Below are 25,046 nucleotides of genomic sequence, written 5' to 3'. Positions count from 1 at the left end.
AAGCGCAATGTGCAGAACCATGCGGGACCCACGTAGGTGACAGTTCTCATCGTAATAGCCAATGGCAAATCCAACACAAAAGAAACGCTATGACTCTCACCAACTTTCTTAAACGAACACCTTGACCATTAAGCTTGGTGTCATAGTTTCATGGTTTTAAGGCTGAAACAGAGACATAACCTAAAATGTTGATCCAGAAGAAGGCAAAAAATCACACAAGGTAGATGCCAATTGCCCCATGTTAGGGAAAAAAGGCTTTGCTGACCCCACATGCAGAAATCAGGCTAGTTCTCTGGATTAACTTTCCGTCACAGAATCTAGTACACGTAGTCTGTAATATCATATTAATCAAAAAGGCTTCCAGGCCTTTCTTGTACTTTTTTAGTGAATTAAGTATTAGAACATCATGTGGCAGAACGTTTCATAGTCTCACTGCTCTTCCAGTAAAGAATCCGCATCTGTGATTATGATTAAACCTTCTTTCCCCTAGATGCGGAGGATGCCCCCTTGTCATCATCACAAGCTTAAGTGTAAAAAGATATGTAAGTCAGATCTCTGTACTGTTCCTTCATATTTTTGTACGCTGTAATAAGATCGCCATTGTTATGGTTAATTTATTGAGCGGGATGTAGCATTTCCTGGTTGTTTATTTTAGGAAAATAATATTATCAATGAAGGCTACTAGATTTCTGGAGATGGGACATTTATCTAGGGAGTTATTCTGTTTGCCATTATTTGAGCTGCATGAACGGGAAGGGATTTTTCTCCACCTAATGTGCAGTCGGCATCAGAATCATAAGAGGATGGATTTAATGGCTTATGGAGCAACATTATGGTTACATATAGAAATGGTTAAAATCCATTTAAGTAAAGTAAAGAAAGGAAAGTTTCCAACATCTAGAACAAATACACAATAATGGTGTCAAAGTAATTAGGGATAACGAATATCCCAAATACCCACTTCTGAGAACGTCAGGTGAGTGAGGATGATAATGAGAGGAGAGAGATCAATGATCAATTAATCACAGCTGGGACACTTACTGTGGATGCATCTTGTACAACGATCCATCAATGCCAACTGTGGTGCGCAGTCTGGGAACACCTTTGTTGTCGCGAAGACGGGTTAGGATCCCACCCAGTGTAGAGGCGATGAGGTTAGCTGAGCGGAAGGAAACAATTGTGCAGACATGTTGGACAGCGATACAATCTTCATGGGAGGGTTCCACCCCCAATCTGGTCAATATGTCCTTGGCTTTGCTTAAACCTTCTTTGCTCCTGAAAAGAAAATATGAATTATTGAAATGAGCACTTACCGGCTGGCTGGTAATACACGACCCCTTATGACATGTATTGTTATGACTAGGTGTTTATATATATATATATACGCTGTACAGTATGTACATAGTAACTTACTTCTCTATGGCAGATACATGTTTAGTTTCAAATTTCCCTCTAGTTAGCAGCTCTGGAGTGATCCTTCCTTCAAAAAGAAGTCCTTCTTTGGCCATTTTTACCAAGATAAGTCTGACAAGTTCTCCCATATACATTCCACTGACCATCTTCTCAAACCTGCAGAGAAAGAAACACATTGCACATACTGACATTGCAAAAATGTGAACTTGAATTCGGAGTTCATACCACACACCTAGTGTCCGATGCTGAACTTCAAACACGGACTTCAAGAGAGAGACAGAGATTCCAGCTCCAAATTCCAGGTCCTCATTGATTACTATGGACTTCGAGTTCAAGTTTGGGAACAGTTCTGGTACCCGAACTAAACTTTGGACTAAAGTTCAGTCAAACCTGGCGAACCTGAAATTCCATGGGTCCGTTCTTCCCTACTGACAGTACAGACTGAGGGCGGATTTTGGAGCTAAGGCAAGGTACACGGCCCCGGCGTCTTCACCATCAGAAGTTATCTGGGGAACAGAGTGAGCTAGGGCACCCCAAGCGTTAGGGACAGGGAAGGAGCCCCTGGTCCTGGAACACTCAACACATGCCCATAGTTCACACCACCCACAGCTATATATATATATATATATATATATATATATATATATATATATATATATGCATATATATTTATTACATTCTTCGATCACCTGATGCTTATGTTTCTCACTACTTTGTAAAACTGGACATGTACACTACTATTCTTGAAATACATTGGTTAGAACAATTATTTGGATTTTCTTCTATAAAACTCTGCTTCTCCACTGTCTTGGCCTTGAAGAATGCCATTTCAGTAGGTATAACTGACTGCCCCCTAGTAGATGTCAGTAATGTGTCTCTAGGACCAGCATTGGGATTAGGAGTCTGCAGTGCAGGGCGCTAATAAGCATTGTCAGCAAATGTTTCAGAGTTAAATGGTAACTAGGCTTTTAAATATGGTTTCATAGATCCTGTTCAGTAGTGTTAATAGGTGGCGTCCAATTCCAGGGACTGGCGCTGATTGATCAAACAAGTGCTCATCTAATCCCCAGTGCACAAGCTGAGGTTACATTGAGCCTCTACAGACCTCTGAAAACTTTTTCCACTTGGTTCGAGCAATTGGTGGAAGAACTTGGACCCCATCTATCAACATTACTAAAAAGGAGATACAACAATTTAGTAAAATGTGCCCATAAACCTTCACTTGCTGTTGTCTGATCAGTCATCCAGCAGACAGCTTTCCCCAACTCTCCCATACACACGTACACTTGGATCAACCACCAAAGTTAATGTAGCGCCTTCCACATTCAACAAATGCAAAATTGACTTTTAGGGTTTGAGCAGCCCCAGATGAGTGCAGTTACTTACAGCTGCTTTCCTGGATTCAGGGAACCTCTGTCAATCTCTCGATCAAATTCAGTCCTAATGTCTTCCAAAGATCCATCATCCCCAAAAGATCCCCATTCAGTGTTAATGCACATTCTCCCCTCATCTCCTTCTACTAAATCAATATGTCTCAGCTCCTCCATGTAGCAGGCATTCGTTCCAGTACCTTAGAAGATAAATCACAGTAAGTCAAATGGAAAACTATCCAACATTAGACTCCTATACACAAAGGATTGTATCACGTTACCAATGATTATGCCAACTTCACAGCGCTGATCATCAAATCCACAAGTCATCATTGTCCCAACAGTATCATTTACAACGGCCATAATGTCTGCATCATAGTCCTATGAACAAGAACAGAACAATAAGAAAGCAATAACTTACTAACGTATAAATAAAACTATTTAAAAAGGATCTGTCCGCAGGTTTTTGCATCTTAAAACAGCATAATATAGAGGCAGAAACCCTGATTTCAGGGATATGTCACTTGCTGGGCTACTTGCTGTAGTTTTCTCTGCTGCAGACCTAGTAGTTCTGTGAATGTTAAGCTGTGTATAACTGCCCACATCACTGACAGCTTTCTGCCCATAGAAAGCTGCCAATCAGTGGTGGGGTCGGGGTTGTACAACGCTCATGAATATACTTGACTACTTGGCAGCAGGTTTACTAGTCCTCTACTGATAATCTGCTGCTGATAAAACTGTGATTTTATGAAAACTACACTAGGCAGCCCAGTAAGTGACACATCGCTGGAATCAGGGTCTCTGCCTCTACATTATGCAGCTCTTGGAGTAAGTGGTAAAAACCTGGTGACAGATTCCCTTTCAGAGGATATTGAAATCCTTTTTAGGAATAAGCAATATATAATTAATGCATCATTTATTAAATTATTCATATTTTACCATAGATGCATTTATGGTAATCGCAGTACATAATGATAGTTATCTGTGACCATCTGTACTTCCAAAATAAGATAGCTCTAGAAACCCTACGTAGGTCATACTGATAGATCAACGTACGGTAGATATATCAGCAATTCAATATATTCGTCACAATACATTGAAAGTTCATTTTTAGAAGTTTATTCCTTTCTGTACAGAATACTTTCAACTTCTGCTCAAAAGACACAAGGACTCACCCCTCGTTTTTTGATGGCCTTGTTCAGCAGTTTAACCACATCCATCCCTTCGACTCCACTGGCCTTGAATCGTTTGGTCCATGTGAGCAGCACACCCTGTAGCAATAATACCGGGTAATAAGGGGCATATTCTAGTGATATACAGTAACCCTTCCATAGCAGGACAGAGGGGTAAACTATGATAAAACTGTTCTACTTCTCAATGTCTCCAAATAAAATACTGTGAGATATAGACACCAAAGTGGCAGAAATACTCCTACTTAATAGGGAAATGCGGAAATACATAAAATGCAATTTGCCCCACTCGTCACTATCCAAATACAGGTAACATATCAGAAACATTGACCTCTCCCCCAAAACCATTAATATGATTGTGTAGCCCTTTATATGATAAGCCAGTCTATCTTTTATCTTCTACAGGGCTACACAAGCATATTAATTGCCTGGGGATACAATTTTTAACACTGTCCCATTAAGGTAGGCTAGTGAATCAGAAATGATGGCAGTCAGGGGCATGGCTTTTGTATCCTGACTCTGGAGCCTAAACGAGCCCAAGGCCAGGGGCGGACATACCGCCAGTGCAGCCAGTGCAGCGTGTAGGGGCCCGGAGGTGGATGGGGGCCCTTGCAGGCAGACAGGGCCAGCGTCACCACCCAATGCAACTGACAACTGCCGGTGCCCACCCATGCTTTACACTGTTTGAAATACCTCTTCCTCCGCAGCTCCGGTCTCTTCTGCGTGTTCTGACTCTGACGTCTCAGGGCATAGGACGCAATGACGTCGCTACCGTGCGCCCTCTGTCCTGAGCACTGCACAGAAACAGAATTCGCTGAGGAGAGCGGACCTGAGGGAGAGGTAACTATGTGATTATTTTTTTATATGTCAAACATTATATGGGGCCCATTTTGTATGGAGCATTATATGGAGCCCATCCTATATGAAGCATTATATGGGGCCCATTCTGCATTGAGCATTATATGGGGCCCACTCTGCATGGAGCATTATATGGGGCCCACTCTGCATGGAGCATTATATGGGACCCATTCTGTATGGAGCATTATATGGGACCCATTCTGTATGGAGCATTATATGGGGCCCATTCTGCATTGAGCATTATATGGGGCCCATTCTGTATGGAGCATTATATGGGACCCATTCTGTATGGAGCATTATATGGGACCCATTCTGTATGGAGCATTATATGGGGCCCATTCTGCATTGAGCATTATATGGGGCCCATTCTGCATTGAGCATTATATGGGGCCCACTCTGCATGGAGCATTATATGGGGCCCACTCTGCATGGAGCATTATATGGGGCCCACTCTGCATGGAGCATTATATGGGACCCATTCTGTATGGAGCATTATATGGGGCCCATTCTGCATTGAGCATTATATGGGGCCCATTCTGCATTGAGCATTATATGGGGCCCATTCTGTATGGAGCATTATATGGGACCCATTCTGCATTGAGCATTATATGGGGCCCATTGTGCATTGAGCATTATATGGGGCCCATTGTGCATTGAGCATTATATGGGGCCCATTCTGTATGAAGCATTATATGGGGCCCATTCTGCATGGAGCATTATATGGTGCCCATTCTGTATGAAGCATTATATGGGGCCCATTCTGTATGGAGCATTATATGGGGCCCATTCTGCATTGAGCATTATATGGGGCCCATTCTGTATGAAGCATTATATGGGGCCCATTCTGCATGGAGCATTATATGGGGCCCACTCTGCATGGAGCATTATATGGGACCCATTCTGTATGGAGCATTATATGGGGCCCATTCTGCATTGAGCATTATATGGGGCCCATTCTGTATGGAGCATTATATGGGGCCCATTCTGTATGAAGCATTATATGGGGCCCATTCTGTATGAAGCATTATATGGGGCCCATTCTGCATTGAGCATTATATGGGGCCCATTGTGCATTGAGCATTATATGGGGCCCATTCTGTATGAAGCATTATATGGGGCCCATTCTGCATGGAGCATTATATGGTGCCCATTCTGTATGAAGCATTATATGGAGCCCATTCTGTATGGAGCATTATATGGGGCCCATTCTGCATTGAGCATTATATGGGGCCCATTCTGTATGAAGCATTATATGGGGCCCATTCTGTATGGAGCATTATATGGTGCCCATTCTGCATGGAGCATTATATGGTGCCCATTCTGTATGGAGCATTATATGGGGCCCATTCTGCATGGAGCATTATATGGTGCCCATTCTGTATGAAGCATTATATGGAGCCCATTCTGTATGGAGCATTATATGGGGCCCATTCTGCATGGAGCATTATATGGAGCCCATTCTGTATGGAGCATTATATGGAGCTCATTTTGTATGGAGAATTATATGGGGTCATTTTGTATGGAGCATTATATGGGACCCATTCTGTATGGAGCATTATATGGAGCTCATTTTGTATGGAGAATTATATGGGGTCATTCTGCATGGAGCATTATATGGGGCCCATTCTGCATGGAGCATTATATGGTGCCCATTCTGTATGAAGCATTATATGGGGCCCATTCTGCATGGAGCATTATATGGGGCCCATTCTGTATGGAGCATTATATGGGGCCCATTCTGTATGAAGCATTATATGGGGCCCATTCTGTATGAAGCATTATATGGGGCCCATTCTGCATTGAGCATTATATGGGGCCCATTGTGCATTGAGCATTATATGGGGCCCATTCTGTATGAAGCATTATATGGGGCCCATTCTGCATGGAGCATTATATGGTGCCCATTCTGTATGAAGCATTATATGGAGCCCATTCTGTATGGAGCATTATATGGGGCCCATTCTGCATTGAGCATTATATGGGGCCCATTCTGTATGAAGCATTATATGGGGCCCATTCTGTATGGAGCATTATATGGTGCCCATTCTGCATGGAGCATTATATGGTGCCCATTCTGTATGGAGCATTATATGGGGCCCATTCTGCATGGAGCATTATATGGTGCCCATTCTGTATGAAGCATTATATGGAGCCCATTCTGTATGGAGCATTATATGGGGCCCATTCTGCATGGAGCATTATATGGAGCCCATTCTGTATGGAGCATTATATGGGGCCCATTCTGTATGGAGCATTATATGGAGCTCATTTTGTATGGAGAATTATATGGGGTCATTTTGTATGGAGCATTATATGGGACCCATTCTGTATGGAGCATTATATGGAGCTCATTTTGTATGGAGAATTATATGAGGTCATTCTGCATGGAGCATTATATGGGGCCCATTCTGCATGGAGCATTATATGGTGCCCATTCTGTATGAAGCATTATATGGGGCCCATTCTGCATGGAGCATTATATGGAGCCCATTCTGTATGGAGCATTATATGGGACCCATTCTGCATGGAGCATTATATGGGGCCCATTCTGTATGAAGCATTATATGGGGCCCATTCTGTATGGAGCATTATATGGGGCCCATTCTGCATGGAGCATTATATGGGGCCCATTCTGCATGGAGCATTATATGGAGCTCATTTTGTATGGAGAATTATATGGGGTCATTCTGTATGGAGCATTATATGGGACCCATTCTGTATGGAACATTATATGGAGCTCATTTTGTATGGAGAATTATATGGGGTCATTCTGTATGGAGTATTATATGGGGCCCATTCTGCATGGAGCATTATATGGTGCCCATTCTGTATGAAGCATTATATGGGGCCCATTCTGCATGGAGCATTATATGGAGCCCATTCTGTATGGAGCATTATATGGGACCCATTCTGCATGGAGCATTATATGGGGCCCATTCTGTATGAAGCATTATATGGGGCCCATTCTGTATGGAGCATTATATGGGGCCCATTCTGCATGGAGCATTATATGGGGCCCATTCTGCATGGAGCATTATATGGAGCTCATTTTGTATGGAGAATTATATGGGGTCATTCTGTATGGAGCATTATATGGGACCCATTCTGTATGGAACATTATATGGAGCTCATTTTGTATGGAGAATTATATGGGGTCATTCTGTATGGAGCATTATATGGGACCCATTCTGTATGGAGCATTATATGGAGCTCATTTTGTATGGAGAATTATATGGGGTCATTCTGTATGGAGCAATATATGGGACCCATTCTGTATGGAGCATTATATGTAGCTCATTTTGTATGAAGCATTATATGGAGCCCATTCCGTATGGAGCATTATAAGGAGCTCATTTTGTATGGAGAATTATATGGGGTCACTGTATGGAGCATTATATGGGACCCATTCTGTATGGAGCATTATATGGAGCCCATTCTGCATAGAGCATTATATGGAGCTCATTTTGTATGGAGAATTATATGGGGTCATTCTGTATGGAGCATTATATGGGACCGATTCTGTATGAAGCATTTTATGGGGCCCATTCTGTATGGAGTATTATATGGGACCCATTCTGTATGGAGCATTATATGTAGCTCATTTTGTATGAAGCATTATATTGAGCCCATTCCGTATGGAGCATTATGAGGAGCTCATTTTGTATGGAGAATTATATGGGGTCATTCTGTATGGAGCATTATATGGGACCCATTCTGTATGGAGCATTATATGGAGCTCATTTTGTATGGAGGATTATAAGGGGTCATTCTGTATGGAGCATTATATGGGACCCATTCTGTATGGAGCATTATATGGGACCCATTCTGTATGGAGCATTATATGGAGCTCATTTTGTATGGAGAATTATATGGGGTCATTCTGTATGGAGCATTATATGGGACCCATTCTGTATGGAGCATTATATGGGACCCATTCTGTATGGAGCATTATATGGAGTCCATTCTGCATGGAGCATTATATGGGGCCCATTATACTGTATGGAGGACTATATAGGAGGAAATTGACTTTTGTAAAGGGTACACAGCTGAGGACAGAAGAGAGAGTCAGGGAGCTTCACCATAGCGTTGAAAGTTGTATGCTGAGGCTGGAAGTAATGAAACCAGGTGGGTGCCGATCCTGCTGGTGAACTCAGCCGTGAACAGTTAGAGAAGGAAAGGATTTCTCAGGCACGCCAACGAGGTTGGTGAAAATGATTATTCTTTTATTCAGACATAAAGTGCAGCTAAAAACAGGGGAGTGGATTGTCCTCATCATAAGCGGAACGCCGGGCAGGGAGGGGGCCCAGACATATTTCTTGCACAAGAGCCCCAAGCTGTCAGTGTCCGCTCCTGCCCAAGGGATGGTTTTCTCCATAACTGGGACCCTGAACTTTGCGTTTCTGCTCTGCCAGCGCGTTCCTGATCTAACAATTACTCACTAGCCGTATTTGGATTATGTTACCTCATCTAATTTTGATTGACTGCATGGGAAGGAAAAGGTGAATCCAACTGGCAGTTTCTTGTCTTTGATCTGCTTCTTCTCCATGAAGTCTCCAAGGCATTCAGCAACATGGTCAAAAAGCTGAAATAGAGAAAAACAGTACACTACATTACTGCAGGAATAATAAAGAAAATGAACACATCGTACAAAAGGTGAGACAGGCACTGCGGGTGAAATAAGTATTGAACACATCATCGATTTTTCTATATCACAAGTCAGTGAATTATTAATATTGAGAGTACTGCTCCATAACCTACCGAAACTTTATATACATAGCAGCTGAAGTAAGTATTGAACATGTCATCAGTTTTCTAAGTAAATATATTTCTAAAGGTGCTATTGACATGAAATTCTCACCAGATGCTGGTAACAACTCATCCAATCCACACAGGCAGAGAAATCAAACCATAGATGTCCATAAATTCAGATATGTGTAATAATGAAAAATGACACAGGAACAAGTATTGAACACACTTACTAAAATGTAATTACTACTTCATACAAAAGCCTCTACCGGCGTCTGATGAGAATTTCATGTCAATAGCACCTTTAGAAATTTATTTACTTAGAAACTTGGTGACGTGGTCAATACTTATTTCATCCGCTGTTGCTGACCACTTATGATCCTACCGGGGATTCGGTTGCCTTTGCTGATGTGATGGGTCGTGACTTCCGACGTCATTCTGATTGACAGCCAGCTCCCCCAGTTAGGCAGCGGGGATCCAGTTATCAATCAGAATGATGTCGGAAGTCCTGCCCCGTCGACAGAATGGAGCGTAAAAGAAGCTTCTGCTCTGTTGCGTGACGTCAGCAGAGGCAGCTGTATCCCTGGCAGGAGCGGCCTGTGGCCGGGGGAAGAACGGCGCCGGGCACAATTACCTGCCTGTTAGTGCTTAGGTACAGTTTTTGTGTTTTATAAATTCGCGCATTTACCCTTTAACTGTTCACAATAACCGTAATTTTGACCATGGGTGTCCCAACTTTTACAAGCCACTGTATATCTATAAACCAAGGCTGCAGAGGATATTTTTGTTTGCTGGACAGTTTATGGGACTAAAGAGGTCACAAAATGTTAAGTAAATTCAGCTGCCAAGGCAATCGTTAGCATTTTTCCCCGTATACAGTCATGGACAAAAATTTTGAGAATGAGACAAATATTAATTTTTCCAAAGTCTACTGCTTCATTTTTTCTAATGGCAATTTGCATATACTCCTGAATGTCAGAGTGATCAGCTTAACAGCAATTACTGTACTTGCAAAGTCAATATTTGCCCAGAAAATGAACTTTAACCCCCAAAACACATTTCAACATCATTGCAGTCCTGCCTTAAAAGGAGCAGCTATCATCGTTTTAGTGATTGATCCATTAACACAGGTGTGGGTGTTGATGAGGACAGGGCTGGCGATCAATCAGTCATGATTAAGTAAGAATGACATCACTGGACACTTTAAAAGGAGGCTGGGGCTTGGTATCATTGTTTCTCTTCAGTTAACCATGGTTATCTCTAAAGAAACACGTGCAGCCATCATTGCACTGTACAAAAATGGCCTAACAGGGAAGAGTATCGCAGCTACAAAGATTGCACCTCAGTCAAAAATCTATCGCATCATCAAGAACTTCAAGGAGAGAGCTTCCATTGTTGTCAAAATGGCTCCAGGGTGCCCAAGAAAGACCAGCAAGCGCCAGGACCGTATCTTAAAACTGTTTCAGCTGCGGGATCGGACTACCAGCAGTGCCGAGCTTGCTCAGGAATGGCAGCAGGCTGGTGTGAGTGCTTCTGCACGCACTGTGAGGCCGAGACTCTTTGAGCAAGGCCTGGTTTCAAGGAGGGCAGCAAAGAAGCCACTTCTCTCCAGAAAAAAACATCAGGGACCGACTGATATTCTGCAAAAGGTACAGGGAGTGGACTGCTGAGGACTGGGGCAAAGTCATTTTCTCTGATGAATCCCCTTTTCGATTGTTTAGGACATCTGGAAAACAGCTTATTCGGAGAAGAAGAGGTGAGCGATACCACCAGTCTTGTCTCATGCCAACTGTAAAGCATCCTGAAACCATTCATGTGTGGGGTTGCTTCTCAGCCAAGGGAATCAGCTCACTGACAGTTTTGCCTAAAAACAAAGCCATGAATAAAGAATGATACCAGAATGTCCTCCAAGAGCAACTTCTCCCAACCGTCCTAGAGCAGTTTGGCGCCCAACAATGCCTTTTCCAGCATGATGGAGCACCTTGCCGTAAAGCAAAGGTGATAACTAAATGGCTCATGGAACAAAACATAGAGATTTTGGGTCCATGGCCTGGAAACTCCCCAGATCTTAATCCCATTGAGAACTTGTGGTCAATCATCAAGAGACGGGTGGACAAACAAAAGCCAACAAATTCTGGCAAAATGCAAGCATTGATTATACAAGAATGGACTGCTATCAGTCAGGATTTGGTCCAGAAGTTGATTGAGAGCATGCCAGGGAGAATTGCAGAGGTCTTGAAGAAGAAGGGTCAACACTGCAAATATTGACTTGCTGCATTAACTCATTCTAACTGTCAATATAACCTATTGGTACTCATAATAGGATTGCAATTATATTTCTGTATGTGATATAAACATCAGACAAACACTAATAAAAACCAGAGGGCAGCAGATCATGTGAAAATATAATTTTGGTGTCATTCTCTAAACTTTTAGCCATGACTGTACATTGTGATAAAGATTGGTCGGCGCACTTTGACAGGATGCTAATGTTTCTCAAGTTTCACATGTCCACCATTCACAGGCCGAGTATTGACCGTCCCCGAGTCTCCAGACTCGTATGCCTTTACGGTTATTGGGTTTAGGTCCGGAGAGCTGTGGCCCATCTGGACATTGACGTCCGTAATTGGACTGTGAATGTGAAATAGGTGAAAATGCCCACAGTAATATGAGTAAATGACACAATTGTAGCGTTCACTTCATTATGGCCCCAGAACGATTGACATGGTCATTGCAGAAGGACAGTATTTTTCATTTATGGACGGAGAAGTTTGGATCATGGTCAATCTCTTTTAATGTGTGACTTTTTCCTAATGATAGAAATGGAAGCACATGGTGCAAATTTCCCATGTCTGCCCGTATTACTGCTGCGCTCATATTGTCATCTGGGGTGAATGCAGCAGATGCGAACTACATAAGAAACGGTTTCCTACTAACAAATGAACACAAAGGTTAATTGTAATGGGCGGCTGTTTACTGAAATATTGTTTCTTAAAATGTTCCTATTTCCCCCCTCCCCCCCCACCGCCGGGGATAGACCGCCTGACCACACATAATTACCATTGTTCTATACATCTGAGCTGCCTCAATATCACAACATCTGTTACATGATGTCAAATAAGGCAAGAAAAATTAAAAAAAATATAAGAATAACTATAAAGACTTTGAAGAAAATCCACCTGCCATCTACAAACCTTAGTTTACCTGGCCATAATTTAGATGTTACTTTCAAGGGTGTCGTTTTGTAAAATGTTGTACTTTAGTTTTTTTTTTTTTTGCTTACACTGGGTTGTCGCTGTGACTGTCACGAATTAAAATAAATAGTTGATGTAATAGGGAAGAATACATTACAGGGCTACACAGAACTTCTCATATCTGTCCTCTTGCCTGCAAATCCATCGGTGGCATCCATTGACTGACGGCCGCCTGTAGTCTGGAGGCTACTAATGTAGTATATGTCAGAAGGGCTTACCCCACTATTAGATGTGAGCATTAGCATGAAGCATTAAGTATGGAAAGACGCATAATGAAACCACAGGTTATTAATACATTGCTCTCATCTTATTCCCCTTGGGCATAGAGGAACATGCTAGCCAACAAAATAATATCTGCAGCTCTTGCACCAGGGAAATTGTAGGTAGCATTACAGAGAATGTCAGCAGGTTTTGTTACCCCAATTCAGAGCAGCATAATGTAGAGTCAGAGACCCTGATTCCAGTGATGTGTCACTTATTGGGCTGTGTGCTGTCATTATGATAAAATCGCAGTATAGTCTCCTGCAGATCTATCAGTTCTCAGAATACTGAGCTCTACAGTGTGTCCGTAAAGTCAACAAAAATAATAGAAATGTGAAATCTGCTCCAAATAAAAGAAAAACTCCTCCAGCTTCATACCTATTCAGTGCACTTTGATGTGGGCTCTATTCGTTGCACTACACACATCCAAACAATAGTGAAGTTCTTGCCATACATGAGTAAGGCCGTCTGGTGTAACAGAGTGAATAACGTCTGTAATTCTCTGTTTTAAGTGATTAATGTTGTTGATACGTTCAATGTACACATGTTGCTTCACTTAAAGGGAGGGTGCCGTGATTTTAGTTTTTGTATTAATAATTATTGATTATATAATCAATTATTTTTAATACAAAAATAAATGTACTACTTTAATACTTTTTTATTTATTCATTTTTACTTTTGCCACTGGAGGCCGCCATTTTCATTAGTGTGGGTGTAAGTGTCTGGGCACGACACTTGCACACCTCACTTACGGCAGCCATGGGCATAGGAGCCAACAGTCGGCTGGACCGCTCCTCCTGCCTCTCAGCTGTGACTTGGGCACGCCCACTGGGCTGCTACGTCACAGCTGTGAGAGGAGATCGTGGCCATTTTGTTTTTTTCCTCTGTCATCGCACACACAGCTCAGTGTGTGCGATCATAGCAGGAGCTGCCAGGGAGAAGCTGCTGCTGGGAAGAGAGGTTCGAGGTGAGTATCTGCAGCCAGGAGCGGTGATTGCAGCCTGTACTTATTATTACAGCACAGGCTGCAATCACTGCTCACTGTCCACATGTTTAGAGCAGAGCAGGGAGATCGTCACACTGCTCTGCCCTGAACATGACTCAGCACGTCCTGGGAGAAGACTGAAGGTAAGTACAGAGTTTTTATTTTCTTATGCATCTACCACTGATACCTGTCCCTATATACCACTGCTACCAGCCCTTATATACCACTGCTACCTGCCCCTATATACCACTGCTACCTGCTCCTATATACCACTGCTACCTGCCCCTATATACCACTGCTACCTGCCCCTATATACCACTGCTACCTGCTCCTATATACCACTGCTACCTGCCCCTATATACCACTGCTACCTGCTCCTATATACCACTGCTACCTACCCCTATATACCACTGCTACCTGCCCCTATATACCACTGCTACCTGCTCCTATATACCACTGCTACCTGCCCCTATATACCACTGCTACCTGCTCCTATATACCACTGCTACCTGCCCCTATATACCACTGCTACCTGTCCCTATATACCACTGCTACCAGCCCTTATATACCACTGCTACCTGCCCCTATATACCACTGCTACCTGCCCCTATATACCACTGCTACCTGCCCCTATATACCACTGCTACCTGCTCCTATATACCACTGCTACCTGCCCCTATATACCACTGCTACCTGCTCCTATATACCACTGCTACCTACCCCTATATACCACTGCTACCTGCCCCTATATACCACTGCTACCTGCTCCTATATACCACTGCTACCTGCCCCTATATACCACTGCTACCAGCCCTTATATACCACTGCTACCTGTCCCTATATACCACTGCTACCAGCCCTTATATACCACTGCTACCTGCCCCTATATACCACTGCTACCTGCTCCTATATACCACTGCTACCTGCCCCTATATACCACTGCTACCAGCCCTTATATACCACTGCTACCTGTCCCTATATACCACTGCTACCAGCCCTTATATACCACTGCTACCTGCCCCTATATACCACTGCTACCTGTCCCTATATTCCACTGCTACCTGCCCCTATATACCACTGCTACCTGCCCTTATATACCACTGCTACCTGTCCCTATATACCACTGCTACCAGCCCTTATATACCACTGCTACCTGCCCCTATATACCACTGCTACCTGCCTCTGTATACCACCGCTACCTGCCCCTATATACCACTGCAACCAGCCCCTATATACCACTGCAACCAGCCCCTATATACCACTGCTACCAGCCCCTATATACCACTGCTACCTGCTCCTATATACCACTGCTACCTGTCCCTATATACCACTGCTACCTGCCCCTATATACCACTGCTACCTGCCCCTATATACCACTGCTACCTGCCTCTGTATACCACCGCTACCTGCCCCTATATACCACTGCTACCTGCCCCTATATACCACTGCTACCAGCCACTATATACCACTGCTACCTGCCCCTATATACCACTGCTACCAGCCCTTATATACCACTGCTACCTGTCCCTATATACCACTGCTACCAGCCCTTATATACCACTGCTACCTGCCCCTATATACCACTGCTACCTGCTCCTATATACCACTGCTACCTGCCCCTATATACCACTGCTACCAGCCCTTATATACCACTGCTACCTGTCCCTATATACCACTGCTACCTGCCCCTATATACCACTGCTACCAGCCCTTATATACCACTGCTACCTGTCCCTATATACCACTGCTACCAGCCCTTATATACCACTGCTACCTGCCCCTATATACCACTGCTACCTGCTCCTATATACCACTGCTACCTGCCCCTATATACCACTGCTACCTGTCCCTATATACCACTGCTACCTGTCCCTATATACCACTGCTACCAGCCCCTATATACCACTGCTACCTGCCCCTATATACCACTGCTACCTGCTCCTATATACCACTGCTACCTGCCCCTATATACCACTGCTACCAGCCCTTATATACCACTGCTACCTGTCCCTATATACCACTGCTACCAGCCCTTATATACCACTGCTACCTGCCCCTATATACCACTGCTACCTGCTCCTATATACCACTGCTACCTGCCCCTATATACCACTGCTACCAGCCCTTATATACCACTGCTACCTGTCCCTATATACCACTGCTACCAGCCCTTATACCACTGCTACCTGTCCCTATATACCACTGCTACCAGCCCTTATATACCACTGCTACCAGCCCTTATATACCACTGCTACCTGTCCCTATATACCACTGCTACCAGCCCTTATATACCACTGCTACCTGTCCCTATATACCACTGCTACCAGCCCTTATATACCACTGCTACCTGTCCCTATATACCACTGCTACCAGCCCTTATATACCACTGCTACCTGCCCCTATATACCACTGCTACCTGCTCCTATATACCACTGCTACCTGCTCCTATATACCACTGCTACCTGCTCCTATATACCACTGCTACCTGTCCCTATATACCACTGCTACCTGCTCCTATATACCACTGCTACCTGCTCCTATATACCACCGCTACCTGCTCCTATATACCACTGCTACCTGCCCCTATATACCACTGCTACCTGCCCCTATATACCACTGCTACCTGCTCCTATATACCACTGCTACCAGCCCCTATATACCACTGCTACCTGCTCCTATATACCACTGCTACCTGCTCCTATATACCACCGCTACCTGCTCCTATATACCACTGCTACCTGCCCCTATATACCACTGCTACCTGCCCCTATATACCACTGCTACCTGCTCCTATATACCACTGCTACCAGCCCCTATATACCACTGCTACCTGCTCCTATATACCACTGCTACCAGCCCCTATATACCACCTACCACTGCTACCAGCCTCTATATACCACCTACCACCGCTACCTGCCTCTGTATACCACTGCTACCTGCCTCTGTATACCACCGCTACCTGCCTCTGTATGCCACCTAACACTGCTGCCTGCCTCTATATACCATCTACCACTGCTGCCTGCCTCTGTATAGCACCGCTACCTGCCTCTGTATAGCACCGCTACCTGCCTCTGTATAGCACCGCCACCTGCCTCTGTATACCACCTACCACTGCTGCCTGCCTCTATATACCATCTACCACTGCTGCCTGCCTCTATATACCATCTACCACTGCTGCCTGCCTCTATATACCATCTACCACTGCTGCCTGCCTCTATATACCATCTACCACTGCTGCCTGCCTCTATATACCATCTACCACTGCTACCTCTGTCCTGTGTAGCTAATCTAGTCCTGTGTAGCTAATCCTGTCCTGTGTACAGTATCACACAAGATAGGATTAGATACACGGCGCAGCACAGTATCACACAGGACAGGATTAGATACACGGCTCAGCAGTCAGTATCTAATCCTCTCCTATGCACTCCTCTCCCCCCTGCGTGTCTTTCCCCATTGTGGTTTATTATTTTTGTTGTGGGAGATGAGGGAGTCGAGGATTATGCGTTCGGTATGGTATAAAAAAGATTAATAAAGGACTTTATTCTGGCCGAGTCTTTATTTACAATACATGTGAGATCTATGTGGCGGCATTATGGGTGATCTATATGGCGGTATTATGTGAGAAGCATATGGTGGTATGTGAGAACACTGGCGGTATTATGTGTGATCTATATGGCGGTATTATGTGAGAACACTGGCGGGATTATGTGTGATCTATATGGTGGTATTATATGAGAACTGTATGACAGTATTGTGTGATCTATTTGATAGTATTGTGTGTGATCTATATGGCGGTATTATGTGAGAACACTGGCGGTATTGTGTGTGATCTATATGGCGGTATTATGTGAGAACACTATGGCAGTATGTGTGATCTATATGGTGGTATTATGTGAGAACACTGGCGGTATTATGTGTGATCTATATGGCGGTATTATGTGAGAACACTGGCGGTATTATGTGTGATCTATAAGGTGGTATTATGTGAGAACTGTATGACAGTATTGTGTGATCTATTTGATAGTATTGTGTGTGATCTATATGGCGGTATTATGTGAGAACACTATGGCAGTATTATCTTCAGAAAGCGGACCCATTCTATGGTGGTTCTGGCTGAGCACCTGCACGCGGGTCTGGGGTAATAGAGGGGACAGCGTGACCTCCAGTTAGCTGTAGTCAGGGGAAGGCTGGTGAGGCAGCTGAAGAGAGGGGTCTCATTTTTATCGTTACTATATGGCTACATTTCCTTCCCAGCGTCACCCCGTACTTCGCCTGTCGCCTCGCTTTCACACATTGCCAGGACAGGATGGGGAAGACAGGATCTGAGGAGGGGAATGGGGTCTGCATGCAAAGTCTGGATCAGACCAGGCCATCAATCCGCAGAAATGTTTCCTGGATTTCTGTGGAGCAGACGGTCCATCCATGTGTATAAAAGACAGCGCCCTATGTACAATCCCTGGCTGCTCCGCGCACCAAACAGGGGGCCCCTATAGACCAGCACACTGCTCTCCTGAAATACTCTGTGCTGCTGTCACCCTGCTCCCTCCACCACATATCTCCCAGAATCCTTGCTGCCTGCCATCCTTGGTGACTGTCTACTTGTCAGTATAAGGCTGCCGTCACACGTTCAGTATTTGGTCAGTATTAGTGTTGAGCGATACCTTCCGATATCGGAAAGTATCGGTATCGGTTTGGATCGGCCGATATTCAAAAAATATCGGATATCGCCGATACCGATACCCGATCCCAATGCAAGTCAATGGGACCAAAATATCGGAATTAAAATAAACCCTTTCTTTCCTTGTAGGTTCATTCTACATGAAGGAAAACAACTAAGAATAATGCCGGATGTATTTGGGGAGGTGGCGGAGACATTAAAGTCATAGAGGTTTATCCCAATCAAATAGAATAGCATGTTTTTTGTTTTTTTTTAAGACGTTCGGAGTGACAAAGATATTGACTATGTAAATTTTTTTTTTATTTTGTCAGATATTGATGTTTCACTATTCCACGCCCTTCCCCTTCTTTTTTTTCTTTTTTTTTTTCTTTTCCCACACTTTCATCTTCATCATCATCAGCATCTTTGACATCAACTTCTTCACCTTATTCATCTTCTTCTTCATCTTCTACCTATTTTTTTTTTTTTATTACATTCTTCATATTCATTTTATTCAACTATTATTATTCTTCTTATTCTACATATTCTTTTTATTCCACTGTTATTATTCTTCCTATTCTACTTCTTCATCATATTCTCATTTGTGACAGGCATTCCCGTAGTTGTTATCTATAAAAGTTTGAAGATTACACCTTCCGTTCTGCCAGTCACAAAAGTTACATTTGTCCGCGTTCAGTTTGGCCTGCAGCATCAGGCTTTATCCAGGGGCACCACGAGGAGGAACGGACTCACCCCCATACACTGCTTAGTCTTCTTCTGCATATAATTTAGATAATATCTTTTGCTCTGATATTAAGTCTTATGCTTAATGTTCTTCTGCTCTTTGTTCTGCAGCCTCTTGTTCTTCTGCTTCTCGGTCTTCCATGTTGTCGTCTCCAGGGTCGTCGTCTCCAGTGTCGTCATCTCCGCCGTCGTCGTCTCCGCCGTCGTCGTCGTCGTCATCGGGGTGGTCTTCCGTGTCGTCGTCATCGTGGTGGTCTTCCGGGTCGTCGACGTTAGGGTCTTCAACTTGGAAATGTAGCAGAAGGTACAAGAAGGCTGAGAAAATGCCAAGAACCAGCTGATGGAACTGGAACTCGGATGGCTACCCGAAGGTTCAAGAGCCTATGGAACTACCGAGGACCAGCTGACGTTACTGGAACCCGGTTACTAAGCAGGAGGTACCCGTGCTAAAAAGCACTACCAAGGACCGCCTGACGTTGACGGAACTCGGATACCCAGAAGGAGGCACCTAAGCCAAAGGCTCTGCCCGGAACCAGCTGACGTTACTGGAACCAGGATGGGGAGCAGAAGGTACAAGAGCAAAAGACACTGCCGAGAACCAGCTGACGGTACTGGAACCCGGATGGGTAGCCGAAGGTCCAAGAGCCAATGGAACTACCGAGGACCAGCTGACGTTACTGGAACCCGGTTACTAAGCAGGAGGTACCCGTGCCTGAAAGCACTACCAAGGACCACCTGACGTTGGTGGAACTTGGATACCCAGAAGGAGGCACCTAAGCCAAAGGCTCTGCCCGGAACCAGCTGACGGTACTGGAACCAGGATGGGGAGCAGAAGGTACAAGAGCAAAAGACACTGCCGAGAACCAGCTGACGGTGCTGGAACCAGGTGGTGGACCCGAAGGCCCACAGGAGAGGAGAGAACAGCTAGGCCGCGAGGCAGCCGCAGTTACCGAACCCCAACAGTCCTACAGGGGGAGCTGGGCCTACTGGCACTACATAACCAGCCTTGACTACCAGTTCACGCAGCCCACATAGGAAGCTCCTAAACTGGAGGCACCCTGGAGTTGGCTAACTCGACCGCACCACGACGGGGCAAGCATAGGCGTCTCAGTGAAGTTGACACAACCCGGAAACAGCTGACGGTGCTGAAACCAGGCTTGGCACGAGGGAGTACCTGTGACAAGAACACTGCCGAGAACCAGCTGGCGGTGCTGGAACCCGGATGCGTTGCCCCAGTGTGCAAGAGCCAATGGCACGACCGAGGACCAGCTGACGGTGCTGGAACCCGGTTACTAAGCTGTAGGTGCCCGCGCTTAAAAGCACTACCAAGGACCGCCTGGCGTTGGCGGAACTCGGATACCCAGGAGGAGGCACCTAAGCCAAAGGCTCGGCCCGGAACCAGCTGACGGTGCTGGAACCAGGTGGTGGACCCCAAGGCCCACAGGAGAGGAGAGAACAGCTAGGCCGCGAGGCAGCCGCAGTTACCGAACCCCAACAGTCCTACAGGGGGAGCTGGGCCTACTGGCACTACAGAACCAGCCTTGACTACCAGTTCACGCAGCCCACATAGGAAGCTCCTAAACTGGAGGCACCCTGGAGTTGGCTAACCCGACCGCACCACGACGAGGCAAGCATAGGTGTCTCAGTGAGCTTGACACAACCCGGAAACAGCTGACGGTGCTGAAACCAGGCTTGGCACGAGGGAGTACCTGTGACAAAAACACTGCCGAGAACCAGCTGGCGGTGCTGGAACCCGGATGCGTTGCCCCAGTGTGCAAGAGCCAATGGCACGACCGAGGACCAGCTGACGGTGCTGGAACCCGGTTACTAAGCTGTAGGTGCCCGCGCTTAAAAGCACTACCAAGGACCGCCTGGCGTTGGCGGAACTCGGATACCCAGGAGGAGGCACCTAAGCCAAAGGCTCGGCCCGGAACCAGCTGACGGTGCTGGAACCAGGTGGTGGACCCGAAGGTCCACAGGAGAGGAGAGAACAGCTAGGCCGCGAGGCAGCCGCAGTTACCGAACCCCAACAGTCCTACAGGGGGAGCTGGGCCTACTGGCACTACAGAACCAGCCTTGACTACCAGTTCACGCAGCCCACATAGGAAGCTCCTAAACTGGAGGCACCCTGGAGTTGGCTAACCCGACCGCACCACGACGAGGCAAGCATAGGTGTCTCAGTGAGCTTGACACAACCCGGAAACAGCTGACGGTGCTGAAACCAGGCTTGGCACGAGGGAGTACCTGTGACAAAAACACTGCCGAGAACCAGCTGGCGGTGCTGGAACCCGGATGCGTTGCCCCAGTGTGCAAGAGCCAATGGCACGACCGAGGACCAGCTGACGGTGCTGGAACCCGGTTACTAAGCTGTAGGTGCCCGCGCTTAAAAGCACTACCAAGGACCGCCTGGCGTTGGCGGAACTCGGATACCCAGGAGGAGGCACCTAAGCCAAAGGCTCGGCCCGGAACCAGCTGACGGTGCTGGAACCAGGTGGTGGACCCCAAGGCCCACAGGAGAGGAGAGAACAGCTAGGCCGCGAGGCAGCCGCAGTTACCGAACCCCAACAGTCCTACAGGGGGAGCTGGGCCTACTGGCACTACAGAACCAGCCTTGACTACCAGTTCACGCAGCCCACATAGGAAGCTCCTAAACTGGAGGCACCCTGGAGTTGGCTAACCCGACCGCACCACGACGAGGCAAGCATAGGTGTCTCAGTGAGCTTGACACAACCCGGAAACAGCTGACGGTGCTGAAACCAGGCTTGGCACGAGGGAGTACCTGTGACAAAAACACTGCCGAGAACCAGCTGGCGGTGCTGGAACCCGGATGCGTTGCCCCAGTGTGCAAGAGCCAATGGCACGACCGAGGACCAGCTGACGGTGCTGGAACCCGGTTACTAAGCTGTAGGTGCCCGCGCTTAAAAGCACTACCAAGGACCGCCTGGCGTTGGCGGAACTCGGATACCCAGGAGGAGGCACCTAAGCCAAAGGCTCGGCCCGGAACCAGCTGACGGTGCTGGAACCAGGTGGTGGACCCGAAGGTCCACAGGAGAGGAGAGAACAGCTAGGCCGCGAGGCAGCCGCAGTTACCGAACCCCAACAGTCCTACAGGGGGAGCTGGGCCTACTGGCACTACAGAACCAGCCTTGACTACCAGTTCACGCAGCCCACATAGGAAGCTCCTAAACTGGAGGCACCCTGGAGTTGGCTAACCCGACCGCACCACGACGAGGCAAGCATAGGTGTCTCAGTGAGCTTGACACAACCCGGAAACAGCTGACGGTGCTGAAACCAGGCTTGGCACGAGGGAGTACCTGTGACAAAAACACTGCCGAGAACCAGCTGGCGGTGCTGGAACCCGGATGCGTTGCCCCAGTGTGCAAGAGCCAATGGCACGACCGAGGACCAGCTGACGGTGCTGGAACCCGGTTACTAAGCTGTAGGTGCCCGCGCTTAAAAGCACTACCAAGGACCGCCTGGCGTTGGCGGAACTCGGATACCCAGGAGGAGGCACCTAAGCCAAAGGCTCGGCCCGGAACCAGCTGACGGTGCTGGAACCAGGTGGTGGACCCCAAGGCCCACAGGAGAGGAGAGAACAGCTAGGCCGCGAGGCAGCCGCAGTTACCGAACCCCAACAGTCCTACAGGGGGAGCTGGGCCTACTGGCACTACAGAACCAGCCTTGACTACCAGTTCACGCAGCCCACATAGGAAGCTCCTAAACTGGAGGCACCCTGGAGTTGGCTAACCCGACCGCACCACGACGAGGCAAGCATAGGTGTCTCAGTGAGCTTGACACAACCCGGAAACAGCTGACGGTGCTGAAACCAGGCTTGGCACGAGGGAGTACCTGTGACAAAAACACTGCCGAGAACCAGCTGGCGGTGCTGGAACCCGGATGCGTTGCCCCAGTGTGCAAGAGCCAATGGCACGACCGAGGACCAGCTGACGGTGCTGGAACCCGGTTACTAAGCTGTAGGTGCCCGCGCTTAAAAGCACTACCAAGGACCGCCTGGCGTTGGCGGAACTCGGATACCCAGGAGGAGGCACCTAAGCCAAAGGCTCGGCCCGGAACCAGCTGACGGTGCTGGAACCAGGTGGTGGACCCGAAGGTCCACAGGAGAGGAGAGAACAGCTAGGCCGCGAGGCAGCCGCAGTTACCGAACCCCAACAGTCCTACAGGGGGAGCTGGGCCTACTGGCACTACAGAACCAGCCTTGACTACCAGTTCACGCAGCCCACATAGGAAGCTCCTAAACTGGAGGCACCCTGGAGTTGGCTAACCCGACCGCACCACGACGAGGCAAGCATAGGTGTCTCAGTGAGCTTGACACAACCCGGAAACAGCTGACGGTGCTGAAACCAGGCTTGGCACGAGGGAGTACCTGTGACAAAAACACTGCCGAGAACCAGCTGGCGGTGCTGGAACCCGGATGCGTTGCCCCAGTGTGCAAGAGCCAATGGCACGACCGAGGACCAGCTGACGGTGCTGGAACCCGGTTACTAAGCTGTAGGTGCCCGCGCTTAAAAGCACTACCAAGGACCGCCTGGCGTTGGCGGAACTCGGATACCCAGGAGGAGGCACCTAAGCCAAAGGCTCGGCCCGGAACCAGCTGACGGTGCTGGAACCAGGTGGTGGACCCCAAGGCCCACAGGAGAGGAGAGAACAGCTAGGCCGCGAGGCAGCCGCAGTTACCGAACCCCAACAGTCCTACAGGGGGAGCTGGGCCTACTGGCACTACAGAACCAGCCTTGACTACCAGTTCACGCAGCCCACATAGGAAGCTCCTAAACTGGAGGCACCCTGGAGTTGGCTAACCCGACCGCACCACGACGAGGCAAGCATAGGTGTCTCAGTGAGCTTGACACAACCCGGAAACAGCTGACGGTGCTGAAACCAGGCTTGGCACGAGGGAGTACCTGTGACAAAAACACTGCCGAGAACCAGCTGGCGGTGCTGGAACCCGGATGCGTTGCCCCAGTGTGCAAGAGCCAATGGCACGACCGAGGACCAGCTGACGGTGCTGGAACCCGGTTACTAAGCTGTAGGTGCCCGCGCTTAAAAGCACTACCAAGGACCGCCTGGCGTTGGCGGAACTCGGATACCCAGGAGGAGGCACCTAAGCCAAAGGCTCGGCCCGGAACCAGCTGACGGTGCTGGAACCAGGTGGTGGACCCGAAGGTCCACAGGAGAGGAGAGAACAGCTAGGCCGCGAGGCAGCCGCAGTTACCGAACCCCAACAGTCCTACAGGGGGAGCTGGGCCTACTGGCACTACAGAACCAGCCTTGACTACCAGTTCACGCAGCCCACATAGGAAGCTCCTAAACTGGAGGCACCCTGGAGTTGGCTAACCCGACCGCACCACGACGAGGCAAGCATAGGTGTCTCAGTGAGCTTGACACAACCCGGAAACAGCTGACGGTGCTGAAACCAGGCTTGGCACGAGGGAGTACCTGTGACAAAAACACTGCCGAGAACCAGCTGGCGGTGCTGGAACCCGGATGCGTTGCCCCAGTGTGCAAGAGCCAATGGCACGACCGAGGACCAGCTGACGGTGCTGGAACCCG

General features: G+C 47.2%; 1 protein-coding gene across 1 annotated transcript in view; it reads right to left on the bottom strand.

The window, feature by feature from the left end:
* The window catches only part of LOC138665696 (hexokinase-1), a 118,837-nt gene that overhangs the window by 21,619 nt on the left and 72,172 nt on the right, over nt 1–25,046 (bottom strand). The window contains exons 4-9 of the mRNA XM_069753412.1: nt 9,294–9,413; nt 3,959–4,054; nt 3,065–3,164; nt 2,800–2,983; nt 1,414–1,569; nt 1,042–1,275 (exon numbers count right to left, since the gene is read on the bottom strand). Coding sequence (XP_069609513.1) covers nt 1,042–1,275; nt 1,414–1,569; nt 2,800–2,983; nt 3,065–3,164; nt 3,959–4,054; nt 9,294–9,413 — 890 coding nt within the window. The remainder of the gene's footprint in view (nt 1–1,041; nt 1,276–1,413; nt 1,570–2,799; nt 2,984–3,064; nt 3,165–3,958; nt 4,055–9,293; nt 9,414–25,046) is intronic.

The sequence above is a fragment of the Ranitomeya imitator genome, chromosome 2 (assembly GCF_032444005.1).
Source record: "Ranitomeya imitator isolate aRanImi1 chromosome 2, aRanImi1.pri, whole genome shotgun sequence".
Lineage (NCBI taxonomy): Eukaryota > Metazoa > Chordata > Amphibia > Anura > Dendrobatidae > Ranitomeya > Ranitomeya imitator.
The sequence above is the reverse complement of the archived record's forward strand: the minus strand, read 5'-3'. Positions and strand labels throughout refer to the sequence as shown.